Genomic DNA, 13,832 nt, shown 5'->3' with positions numbered 1-13,832 from the left:
TTCTCTGGCTGGAGAGTCTAGAACCCATAGGCATAGTCTCAGGGTAAGGGGTTGATCATTTAAGTCTGAGGTGAGAAATTTCTTCACTCAGAGGGTTGTGAATCTTTGGAATTCTCTACCCCAGAGGACTGTGGATGCTCAGTTGTTGATTATATTCAAAGTTAAGGTCAATAGGTTTTTGGACTCAACGGGAATTAAGGGATATGGCAGTCAGGCTGGAAGGCAGAATTGAAGTCAAAAATTAGCCATGATCTTGTTGAATGGTGGCACAGGCTTAAGGGGCCATACGGCCTTCTCCTGTTTCTTTTCTCATGTTTGTCTTCTGTGTAAATGACCCCAACGGCACCTTATGACCCAGTGGGGAGATGGTGGGCTAGTGGTAACGTCACTGGACTTGTTCGTTCAATGTTCAAATCCCACCACAAATTCAATTAGTGAAGCTGGGATATAAAGCTAGTGTCAGTGGCTTTCCCACATGATTGGCAGGCTAACAATCTATCACAAAAACAGAATTACCTGGAAAAACTCAGCAGGTCTGGCAGCATCGGTGGGGAAGAAAAGAGTCGACATTTCGAGTCCACATGACCCTTCAACAGACTCGAAACGTCGACTCTTTTCTTCTCCACCGATGCTGCCAGACCTGCTGAGTTTTTCCAGGTAATTCTGTTTTTGTTTTGGATTTCCAGCATCCACAGTAGTTTTTTGTTTTTATATAGCAATCTATCTGACTGGCTGTTGGGCAGGGTAACATGTTGAACAATTTTAAAAGACATACTGTGGTTAATTTCAGTATAACATCTGAGAAACCCATACTTTCCGGTTTCTGACCTGAAAATCCACCCTTCAGTTCTCTTTGCGGCTCAGAGTAAAGATTGGAGTCTGGAAAGGAAATTTGGGGTAGTAGTGGATAGATAACTGAAGCAATCTGCATAGCAATAAAAAGAGCAAATAGGAGCTGGAGCTGTAAAATCAAAGGAATAGAGCAAAAATCTCAGGAGATGATTGTAGTTTGTGCAGATGATTTTGTCCATCAGAAATACTGGTACAATTTTTTTTCATTCATGGGACGTGGGCGTTGCTGGCTAGGTGGTGGTGAACTGCCTTCTTGAATCGCTGCAGTCCACGTGGTGTAGGTACACCCACATTTTAAAAATGTATTCTTTTGTGGGATGTGGGCATCGCAGGCAAGGCCAGCATTTGTTCCCATCCCTAATTGCCCTTGAACTGAGTAGCTAGCTAAACCATTTCAGAAAGCAGTTAAGAGTCAACCACATTGCTGTGGGTCTGGACTCACATGTAGGCCAGACCAGGTAAGGACAGCAGATTTCCTTCCCTAAAGGACATTAGTGAATCAGACGTGTTTTTACGACAATGATAGTTTTATGGTCACCATTACAGAGATTAGAATTTAAATTCTACCAGCTGCCATGATGGGATTTGAACCAGTGTCCCAAAAGTATTAGCCTGGGTCAGCACAAGAATGTACAAGTTCAAACATGCACCTAGATAACTAGTCTGAGCATGAGAAATTATATGTTGGATTATGCAAGAAAGCTGAATTGCAAAACTCCAAGGAATGAACAATAACAATCATTGAGAGAGTGAGAACAGTGAAGACACAAGAGCACAGCGGAGATTAAAGCAGCAGCAGGATCCCAAGAATACTCCTTTGAGAAGTGTCAGTTTTTGAACGATTGTTCTTTACACTGAAATGCTTTGGGCTAAAAATTGGTTTGCAAGTTATTTGGGCACAGGAGTGAACTGCCAATATCAGTTCCGGTGCGCTGCTACCTCATTTAGCTGATTGTAGGGTCAGGCACAGCAGAGAATGCAGAGGCATTCACGAAATAGCACGTAATCTAGCCAGCCTTAAAGGGAAGATGCACAGAATGACAGGAGGCTGCTGCTGAATACAATTGCAGCAATTTCTAAACAAGGAAAATCAAACACCAAAGCAGAGAGTGTGCTGCAGTGGTGGAGTTAAACAGAAAGAGAAGCACCAAGGCTCCAAGTGAGGATGTCAGGAGGCCCCTATGGACAACCCTCAGAAGGGATTGGGAGCAAGTGGCCAGGGAGTTCAATTCATAGCCTATAGCCCCAAGGCAGCAGTACCAAAGACAACTTAATTAGAAGGTGCACGATTTGCTGACCTGTTTTCTCTGGTCTCTCTTGGCCAGCTGAGCTTTTCGTTTCTGCTCACCTCTTTCAAATAGTCCACCTCCAAAGGTCACGGCTGTCAGCAACTTGTCAGTGTCAATGTCCGCCATCTTCATATCTCACTTGCAGGTGTACTTGCAGCAGAAGTATGGACGCCGAGGAAGTCATGACCCAGTGGCCAAGGTGGCATACAATAGAAGGAAACAAACCAGTGCAGTGGGACCTGAGCCTTATGGAGGAGATGGTTCTCTGCATCTTCAGGCTGGCTGTGACAGAGACTATGACATTGAGTTGATTGGGGATGATGGTACATTCCTGCCTTGTGCCCCTTCTCAACTCCCAGCTTGCCCTCATTCTGCTATGGACCTCTTGCTTTCTTCTTTCACCTCAACATCCCCTTCTGAGCCCCAGAAGAGAGTGCAACACCACACCACTGATAAAGAGGCCCTGAGACTTGATTTGACACTCAGCACCAGCTCAGATCCTGGCACTGCACGCACCTTAGAGGCTACTATAGAGATGGGATCCATAGGTGGTGAGCCATTGAACAACAGCCATGCCAGGGGTTCATGTGCCAGGTCACTAGAGGACAAGATCGCAGATTAGTTCTGTGACTGGGAACTCAGGTCAGGAACTTGACGGGGCAGCATACAGGAGAATGCGGTTGGGCGCACACAAGATACTGGGTGCATTGGCTGGCCTGCCAGACAGCCTCCTGTAACTGTTAAGAAGCATGGAAGAATCTGGCTCCAACTTGACAGAAGGCATCACACGGCTTGTCCTCTCTACAGCCTCTGTTCCATCTCCCTGTTGTGCGGCAGACCCAGAGACATTGCATCTTCAGTCCCTATTCCTGTTGCAGGCTTTAGGGAGGCTTGACAAAGCATAGTGAATGACTGTTCACCAACAAATATGTCAATCTAGTCAATCAACAGGACCCCTGGATCTGAGTTCGCATTGTGTGGAGACAGATGTTTGTGAAAGAAGTTGAGGAAGTCTCATCACAGCTCTTAGTGCATCACTGCACAAAATCACATCTGATTTAGCAATCACACTTAGGTTACAGGATGGCATGTGTGGAAAATAGAAAATAATCAAGACCGGTATAGTAGGAGATATTTTTCTAAGGTTTGGGTTGAGATACATTGCTGAGCACACTAAAAGAATGTTTAGTATGATTCATCTGTGAGGATGCAGCAACATTTCTTACCAAATCCAGAAACGCACCTCAACACGTCCAAAAACACTCCAGTGTACTTTCAGACATTTTGCAACAGCAGAGGTTCATCAAAATCACTTTATCTGAAAGATGGGTACCTGGCCCTATAAGCAACACTAGTGCATTTAATATAAAGGGTTAACAGAAACGATATGCTAATCTATGATGTACATGATGATGTAGCGCTGACATCAGGCAGTCAGGTGCTGGATACTCAAGGTAGTAGACAGGCATCCCTGTGGGGAGATGTGCCTTCCCTGAAACCCACTATGTGCATACTGTAAATAGTGTAAATAAACTAGTTTTTAAGTAAATACCCTGATACGCTTACAGCTCTTCCTTCAAATTCAGACTTACTACATTCTACAACATGGTGGCAGCACCAATTTAGTCAATAGTTGGTGCCATGCAATGAACGCCCATGGTCCAAGACGACCATGATTCATGGTCTCGTCAGGCATCTTGGTGACACTCTCAGCAAAGGTAGTGATGGCGAGAATAGTCACTGCCCCTGTCCCGCCCATTTCCAAGCCTCAAAGATCCACACACAGATCTGCAGTTCCGACCGGCCTCAGGTTTTTTTCACCCACACATGGCCAATTCAGGTTGGTTCTTTCCATTTTGAGGGGCTGGACGCGAATCAGGTCTTTGATACCCAGAGGTTCAACTACACCTCTGTGGATTTTAACTCAAATTTGAGTGCTAAGGGACGCTGCTGCAGGGCGAACATGCTGTGATCATGTCTCCCGTGTCTCAGATGAGGTTGTTCACTTGCTCCTGACCACTCCAGCCCAATATCTAATCCTTACTGACAACAGTCCTCAACACAGGATCGTATCAGTCAGCCCGTCCCACCCAAGCAAATTCAGTCCATCACCTCACTATAAACCAAGGTGCCAATAAAGTCCACTTGTCCTGCAGGCCCAAACTTGGTAACTCTGCTCATGCCAAAGCCCACCAAAATGGTACAAAAAGTGGGAAACCAGTCTGCCACCATTTTGAAATGTCAGCGCTGTGGCGAGAAAGAATAGCAGATGGTAGGATTTCCCAGCAAGGGGCACTGAGTGTTTCAGATGCAGCAGGATGTGACATTTCCAGTGCTTCTGCTCAATTAGAGTCTCCAGCAAATGGGGCAAATGTCAGCACCAAGAGAAAATAACACCTATCTCAAACTTCCGCGGCAAAATTCATCAGCATTCCCAGAACTTCTGGTCCATCAATTTAGAGGTCAGAGGGTTTCCCACACGCTTCAAACTTGACACAGGCACAGGGGTATCAATGCTGGCTGATGACCTTGTATGGCTCCACACAATTCCTGTTCAGCTTTCCAATATAAAACTCCAGAGGCCGGGAGGAACAAACCTACATGTTAAGGGTCAGATTACAGCCACACTATGCCACAAGCAGTGACAAATCAGAGACCCTTTATATCCTTTGGACCTAAAGCATTTCCCTAATTAGCAGGAACACACGCATACAGTTAGACATCATACAGAAAGTCGATGAAGTTCTTCCATTGGGCACCAGAGTCACATTGCACCAAGAATTTCCCAACTTTTTCAAGGGCTAGGGAAGCTAATCTTTCTCTGCTCCCAGACGCCATGCCAGTGTGCCTGTTCACCCCTGGGAGGGTGCCACGCCCCCCTTATTGCCTAAGGTTAAGCAGGAAATTGACCTCGTTACATAGGGACGTTATTTCTCCAGTCACACAATTAACCCACTGGTGTTCCGGTCTGGTCACCATTCCCAAGGACAATGCCAGCTCCAACTGGATCTTACTCAGCTTAATAAAGCCGTACAGAGGGAAGTCATTGAACAACAGTTTGGCCAATCTCACCAATAGTGTTTTTACTTTTTACTAAGCTTAATGCGAACAGCGAGTCTTGGCAAATACCCTCCACAAGGAATCTAAGCTGCTGACCACCTTTATCATCCCCTTCAGTTAAGTTTGCTTTAACTGCTTCCCTTTCAGCTTTCTGTCTGCCCCTGAGATATTCCAACATACCATGTCAACAATCCTTGAGGACAAACAAGGTGTTATCTGCCATATAGGCTACATCCTCATACATCCCTCTACAAGAGCAGGACACAAAAGAGGTGCTCACCGCTCTCCAGGAAACAGGCCTCACCTTGAACGACAAGTGTGAGATCACCAGGGCCAACATAAAATTCCTAGGGCACATTATCTAATGCCATGAAATTACAGTCAATCCACAAAAAAAAACATGCCATTACTGAGTTTCCCAAACCAACGTGCATTATTGACATTCAACGTTTCCTTGGGATGGTAAACCAAGTGGGAAGGTTTATCCTTAACTTGGCCACACTCATAGAACCCTTAAGAGACCTCCTGCGGAAGGGCCAACAATGGTTCTGGGGCACTAAACAATTCAAGGCCATTCAATCCATTAAAGGTTGACTAGTCTCCTCAGATGTCCTGAAACATGACACCACTTTGCCTACTGCCGCCACTGCTAACGTTCTTCCACTTACCTCTCATCCAGCTGCAAAAGAATGGGAATAGAAAACCTGTCTAGTTTGCTTGTGGAGCCATCATGGAGACTGAACGAAGGTATTCCACTATTGGGAAAGAGGCACATGGGTGGTTGAGCGCTTTTCTAATTACCTGATGAGGCTGCCCTTCCAGGTGGAAACAGACCGCAAGCCCCTCATAACACTTCTCAAATCCATGGAGATTGTTAAAATGCCCATCCACATTCAACTGGAGGTAAAATCGTTGAAGTGGTACAAACATACAGCCGTCTATGATCCAGGGAAGTCTCAAACTATGTCTGATGCTCTCTCCAGAGCCACGGTCAACCACGCTGTCGCCCTCGATTCTACATTGACATGAGAAGATGAGGTATTTTTCTCGACTATAATGAGCCTACTACGCATATCCACCACGAAGCTCCAGGATGTCTGACATGCTGAAATAGAGGACACTGAATGCGTTCAAGTGAGGGAGTCCCAACAGCAGGGGACCCATCTTATAGCCGAATGCCCGAATGTTTTGTGAACAGAGCACATTTGTTGAATGAATCTTCATGGTCCAGATTTGGTAAAAAGGTGTCACAGCAGCTGATTGGGCTGCGTGACATCATGATAGGATGCTTTCGGTTGTATCCCTTGCGAGCGTTCTCAAGATAGCAGATCACACCAGATGCAGCGTGCCCCAGGAGGACATTTAGCTTTAGTAGCACTGTCTCCAGGAAGGATTTGAATCTTTCACTTTTTGTCTCTTCTTTCTTCTCCCTTTAAGCAATATTTCCATTTATGCCCACCGTATCTGCAATGCAGGTCAGGGGCAAAAAATTTTGGTTAACCATTAAACACATTGCAATTTGAAAACTAATATAAACATTTATTTTTTTTACATGTGGGAGGCTGATTGGGGAAGTTCACTGTTGTATTGCTGATGTACTTCCCACAAATTACTCCAGATGGCAAACCTTTTCTAGGTCAATGCAGGATATAGAGCGCTTGATGAAAAAACAAGCCCACAGGGGATGTAATGCCCATTGTTGGGTAAAGATTTGGGACTCTGAGTAAACTACTATCTGGAAGTAGAGCTTCAACAATCTGAGGTTAAAGTATAGATAAAGTGGCATGCTTGCCAGAAAACTATTGCATTTTTATACATTTTTTGTAGCAAATTTCACCAAACTTCCTTTCAGTGTGTCCAGCAATGTACCTCAACACCAACCTCAGAAAAGCACCCACTATACCAATCTTGGTTTCCATTTTCTATGCATGCTATCCTGCAATCTTGCTGTGCTTGTGCTGAATTAGAGAGGGGGGGTTATTGCTTCACTGCACAACCGCCTGCCCCCCCCACAACCTGCAAAGAGCTGCTTTGAGACTTTCTCAACCTCATAGGATTTCTTACAAACACCAGACTTGAATAGATGTGAACTCAGATCCAGGGATCCTGATGACTGACTATATTGACAATACTTGTGTTTTATTGAGGAACAATCATTCACTATGCCTTCTCAACCTACCCTAAACCCCTCTGGCCTTTCCATCTTCTCTCCTTTAGGGTTCACCTTAAAACCCACCTCGTCGACCAAGTTTTTGGTCATTCCTCCTAATATCTCCTTCTTTGGCTTGACTATTTTTTTCTCCTTATGCCTTTCTGAAGCAACTTGGCACATTTTTCTACATTAAAAGCATTGTTTAAATGCAAATTCTTGTGTGAATGTGTCACATTGAGGACATGCGACATGCATCTAAAACAGCCACTGCAGACATGACAACATTCAAGGGTAAGCTATATATCATTAGATTCCATTATTCTGTATGTAAATAATTTGAACTTTTCAAATAAACTTCAGCCTGTAACTCACTCCCAGGTATCTGTTGCTCCATATACAAACGCCTCAATTAGCCAATAATTAGAACTGATTTGATGGGAGGCTTGAAACTTGTATTGCAGGCAAGAGGCGGCTCAATGCCAACACAAGGATAAAAAGAAGCAAGAGGCTCTGTGCAAGTTGGAGACACAGAATAAGGAGACATAACACCAACATGCAGCTGAACTAACTTCACTGGCCTAAGCAGTGAGTTAGCATAGGCAAGTATACAGAACTGCAGTAAGTCACCTGCAGTGTCATGAGTATATGGCTGTGTGAGCAAACAGCACTGGGCAAGAGGTAACTCAGTCAGGAACTACCTCATTCCATGGTCACCATACTATCACCGCTACCCTTTGGCCCCATGAAACAGTCTCAAGTAACATTATTTGGCCATCTCCTGTTGAGCTTAATAAACGGAAGCCATTATAACGTTACAGAAACGAATATCTCCAAATGTACTAATGAACACCATTGTCTTAAACTGATATAGAAAGCGAGAAACATGATTGTTAGCCACTTCAGCTCGTCCCAGCTGGTGAATTTAATCCACATCCCAAGTTGGAATTAATCATTTATGGACCAAATTTAACTTACTAGCAGCCAGCATCTTATATAAGTTAGTCCAAAATCCTTCTTAGGTCAAAATGACAAAAACCCTGAAAAATTACACTCTCTGTGGGAAATGCCTGGGTTCACTCAGCAGCTACCCATGAGAGCAGCAAATTGTAAGAATTGAAAGCAGGGTTCTCCATCCTATCACTTGTATTACAGCATTTCTAAAAGCTGCCCTTGAGCAAACCAGTTTGTTACTGTGACCACTGGCAAAAATTAGTAAACATCGGACTATACTGTGTCAGAATAAAATCTCAAGGCTGCCAGTCATCCCAACCTGATCATGAAAGATTCCTATATAGGAGTGCTAGTCTAGCAGCAAACCTCACATGGTTCCCAGCCAGTTCAAAACAAACTAAATTGTCACAGAGGAGCTGCAGTAACTGTACAGTAAGGCTTCACAGCTCAGCCTGACAGCTAAAAAGTGTACACAGTTGAGGAAAATTGATCAATGCAGCTCATCTGTCTCAGGGAATATAGCAGCTTAATCAATGTGGAAGAACAAATGGCATGTTAACATTCATTGGAATCTTTAACCTTATTTGCATGCTAATTGATTTGCCGTCCATTTCTGTTTTGATTTCAGATTTCCAGCATTCCTGCACTTCAAGTAATTTATTATGTCCGAGATGCTTTGAATGCTTCTGAGTGATGTGATAAGGCACTAAATAAATACAAGTGTTTTTTTACTTTTTAATATTCCTAAAAAAATGTTTAGACTATTTGATTGTGTTCTACAATTTTGTGAATTGATTGCAGAAGTGAGTCTGCTCCACAGTGTTCATCTATTATAAATGGTGCCAGCTTACTATGCCTGGCAACCAGGATAGACATATGTTCTGCAGTGAATCAGCAAAGTTGACTGAGTTCGTTTCTCATGGCTTTCACTGCATGCTTTAGAAAATATTTTTCCATGGCTAAATCATTATTTCCTGCACATTGCAGAAATTTACCATTTAAATGCCAACTTCAGCACATTATAAAAAATCTTTGTCTTAAATAATCCGCATGGTTATTCTGCATTCATCAGCCAAGATGGTCAATGTTGGCAATGTATACAAGTGTGAAGGGCATCGCAGTCAAGGTCAATCCTGTTCTCATCTGATACTCACAAAAATGTAATATGCAGCAGGAGCTCCTGGACAGTAATGAAGAATAAGAACGCTCAACCAATTTCCTTCTCAACCCAGATGGACTGAAAGAAACTCTCATGCCCCATTCCTGCCCTGGATGATAACAGCTAAGACAGCATTGAACAGGGATAGGCCCAGTTCTGCACTGAGTCATGCACTTTCCGGCTCAGCCATTAGGGAAACTTCTCCAACTCATTTAAAACAAAAAAAAAATGAAACAAAATGGAAGAGACCAACAGACCACAAATTCCTCAACTAACATCAACAAAAATTCCTCTGTATATGGGCTATTCAAGACCCTATTGATTCCTACACAAAATAAGCAGCTAGTGCCGCCATTTTGTCTTTGGGTTTCTTTGGATTGCTCCTGCCTGGAGGTCTACGTCCTCTGCCCCTCCCCCGCCCTCGTCTTCGGCTCTGTCCCCCACCACCCCTGTGCATTGGGTGCTTCATTTTGGCGTACTGAAGCTCAACGAGGTTCTGAAACACCGGATCGCAGAAGACACAGCCTGAATGCTGTGTTGCTTCACCAGGCAGTGGTGACTTTGCCTTGTTGAAGTCCACGTCAACAATTGCAGCCTCGCACACATCGCAGGTTTCAGATGACACCTTCACCCTGTGGGCATTTTCAAAAAAGTGTACCACCACGTTGCATTTGTTACAAGCCATCTTCCACTTGGGACCTGAGGTGGGGTCAAAGACCAGAACACCACTCTCGCATTCCAAACACTGGACGATCCCCAGCAGGTTAAGCGAATGCTGACATGTTGGATGGGTACATTCATTACATCCCATTCCTAAAGAAAAGAAGAACAATCCTGTCATAAGGTACACCTTCTATTTCTCAGTAACATTTCTATATATTTTTCATCCAGTCCTGAGCACTGAACTCCTAGGATTCACACTCCGCCTATTAAATAGAGTGATGCACACCATACATCAAGAATGACCAAGTTTTTTGTCTTCTTGACACTAAGGGTTCTTACAATTGTGCCTTTGGGGAAAAATAAAGGTTTACACACATTCCCATTAATTTGCATACATCTTAAATTGCTGATGTGAAGAAATCTTAGTTCTCTGATTTAGAATTCATCCACCAATGAGGTAAAGTATGGCTAGAGATGAATATCCCATGGACTCCACTGGTGACTGTGCTGCCAGGTGACAGTGTCTTGGGAATGTCAACCTAAAGCAAAATGAAGCACAGGGATTTCAATACTTTCTCTACACCATGTCTCAATGTAAATGCACAGCAGATGCTAGGAAAATGAAGGGGAGGAAGGAGAATTACGACTATAATATCACATGACCATCAGTTGACAGCTAAAGAGGAGCTTGGGAACGTACTGGAAGCATGTGGGCAACAGAAGGCAGTTGTGTGTGTGTGTGTGTGTGTAGGGGGGGGTGATGAAAATTAAAAACTCCGAAAACAAACAAAAAGGCTGCATTATTCTGAAGTGGGAAAATATCATATTGTAGAAATAAATCACAAATTATATGCAACCTACATACTCTAGCCCAATTCAAATGGCTCACACTAACTTGGTTATTTGTGAGAACTCCCTTAACTCCTTACCTAACTCCTCCACCCCCAGCTTTCCCTTCCATGTACAATTTTCTGTTCTTTAAAGCCTGTGCTCATCATCAATCACTATTTCCTGATTTGTCAAATCTTTTGCTCTTTTCAGGTTTGCTGGTGCCTGCATTCTGGATTGTATGACACCAAGCTGTGGGTATGGCCATGTACCAGGATGAGGGCAGGCATGCATAACAGGTACTCCTTTTCGTAAGGGTGGATATGCCTTTCCCAGTGGTAGAACACTGTGGTGTAATACTGAGCCATTTGAATCAGGAGGTCCCAGGATCAATCTCTGGCCTGTGCAGAAATTGGATGATACACTTAGCCTGAGTTGCCATTTCAAGATAGGACAAAATGCTATCCAGTAATTCCCACAGGCTAGCTTGTGTGGGTGATGACTGTGACATTCACTACAGTCAAACAGCCCACCAGTATTCACTGTCCAGGCTCACACATTATGAATGCCACCTGGCTGGGTACTGATGAAACCTGTAGAAATACCCCCATCTAGAGTCAGCATGCTCAGGAAAGGAAAAAACTGTAAATAGAAACAAACAAACAAGGAGGATCAGAATTATTTTCTATTTGTGGCAAACTCCCAAACAAAATGAACCAGAGAGTGGAGTCAGCATTGGTTTCGGCAGCTCTCTCACCTTTCCTCATATCACGGAACGGTGGGTGGTTGTAGCAATACGGACAGAGTGGGTAGCTCTTCCCCCTGGAACCAGATGACCAGAGAACCAGTTCAAACTCATCCAGAGGGCAGCGGAGCTCTTTGTACAGTTTGATGGTTCCATTCTGGGGTAAGCTGTAGGTATCATCGCAATGTGAACAGTGCATCCGGCTGGGTTTGGCCTGGGAGATAACAATCAAATATTAGTAATACTAATTACTTAGTAAGGTTATTACTGCAAAGTGGGCTTAAAATTTCCACTTCTGGGATTACAAGCATTAAGTCCAGGGCTATTTTATACAGACTCAGCAATTACAGTGTTGGAGCCTGAATTTTCATTGACATACTCATCAACCGCTGAGTTAGTGCCTGGATTTCCACTTGTAGACTTGGTAACTACAGAACTCGAACCCCAGACACCCATCCACAGACCTACTAACTAGAGAATTAAATCCCAGACAACATCCACAGATCTGGTAACTACAGAAATACAACCCAGGGCCCCATCATAGACCTGCTAACTACAGAATAAAGGGACCTCAGAGTAAAAATACATCAATCATTAAAAGTTTTGCCACAGGCTACTAAGGCCATAAAAAAGCAAACCAAGCACTAGGCTTTATTTCTAGAGGGATAGAATTAAAAAGTAGGGAGGTTATGCTAACCCTGGTTAGACCACACAGAGAACTGTGTGCGGTTCTGGTCACCATATCGTGAAAAGCATATAGATGCACTGGAGAGACTGCAGAGAAGATTAACAAGGATACCATAAATGCATGGGTATGGATATCAGAAAAAGACTGACAGGCTGGGACTCCTTTGTCCTGAAAAAGACAACTGAGGGGTAACCTAATAGAAATATTTAAAATCATGAAAAGTTTTGATAGAATGGTTCCAGACAATGTTTTCTCTTGTAGGGAACAGCATAATGAGAGACCATCAATACAAGATGGTCACAATGAAATCCAATAGGGAATTCAGAAGAAACAATTTCTCCCAAAAAGTGGTAAGGATTGGAATTTGCTACTACAGGGAGAGATTGAAGCAAATAATATTAGATGCATTTAAGGAGAAACTAGCCAAGCATTTGAGGGAGAAGGTAATAGATGGTTATGATGATACATTTATTTGAAGAAAGATAGAAGGAGGCTTGCGTGCAGCAAAAACACCAGCATGCACTGGTTGGGCCAATTGGCCATATCCCATGTAGAGCCTTGGACTTCCATTCACTGACCTGATAACTACAATACTAGAACCCTGGACACCCATTTATGGACTTAGTGACTAAAGAATGAGAGCCCTGAACTCCCATAAATTGCTCCATAACCATAGAGAGATCGTTGCTGGATTCCCATTCATTGCCCGGTAATACTGTATGAGGGTACTAGTCTTACATTTGCTGGCCCAGTAATTATACATAAACAAAAGAATAACACAAGCAGATTGTGTATTTACAGAAAATGGGATTTATAGAAAGAAAAATTGAAATGCTGGAAATAGGAATCAAAAATAGAAAATTCTAGAAACGCACAACAGGTAATAAAAATCTATAAAATTATAATTTAATGTTTCAGGAACATGATCCTTTCTCATGAATGGAATTCTGATTTTACACCAGCAGGGGTTTTGACTGATGTCTAGTGCTTTCATTAAACCATTTATGCCTGAAATGAATCTTTTGATCAATCTCCATTCAAGGACTTGGGTGTTAACTGTATATGAATTGTGCCTAATAGTATGCAGGTGCTGGATATTAACTAGGGATTCATTTGAGCCCCTATAAAAAGAAACACAGACTAAAATTGTGGTTCCTAGGTTAGGAGGTCTATGCTTGTAATGTGCAAGTCTGTAAATAGATATCAAAGTATGTAAAGATTGGCTCCAGTTCTATCCTTCACCAACTGGCTTTTTGGAATACAACACTGAGCACATAAATCACATGGAAAAGGAGGGCTGCATTGTCGAAGGTGCGATTTTCAAATAAGATGTTAAATGGAGGCGTTGTCTGCTCTTTGGTTGTGTAAAAAAAAAAATCCTTTGGTATTTTTTTTAAAGGACAGGCAGATTCTCAGTGTCCCATTTCCATTTATCTGCCACCAAA

At 43.1% G+C, this 13,832-nt stretch overlaps 1 protein-coding gene across 5 annotated transcripts in view; it reads right to left on the bottom strand.

Annotated features, from left to right (window-relative positions):
- Window positions 1-6,744: 6,744 nt before the first annotated feature.
- top3b (DNA topoisomerase III beta) overlaps window positions 6,745-13,832 on the bottom strand; it is a 64,116-nt gene continuing 57,028 nt past the window's right edge. For 4 of the 5 annotated variants that reach the window (XM_078553891.1, XM_078553890.1, XM_078553892.1 and 1 more), the window contains 2 exons: window positions 11,712-11,913; window positions 6,745-10,276 (listed from right to left, as the gene is read on the bottom strand). In XM_078553891.1, the coding sequence (XP_078410017.1) occupies window positions 9,789-10,276; window positions 11,712-11,913 (690 nt within the window). In that variant the 3' untranslated portion in view covers window positions 6,745-9,788. The remainder of the gene's footprint in view (window positions 10,277-11,711; window positions 11,914-13,832) is intronic. The other variant, XM_078553894.1, reaches the window with a different exon arrangement.

The sequence above is a fragment of the Cetorhinus maximus genome, chromosome 12, assembly GCF_964194155.1.
Source record: "Cetorhinus maximus chromosome 12, sCetMax3.hap1.1, whole genome shotgun sequence".
NCBI classification, from domain to species: Eukaryota; Metazoa; Chordata; class Chondrichthyes; order Lamniformes; family Cetorhinidae; genus Cetorhinus; species Cetorhinus maximus.
This window is presented reverse-complemented; position numbering and strand designations above follow the sequence as displayed.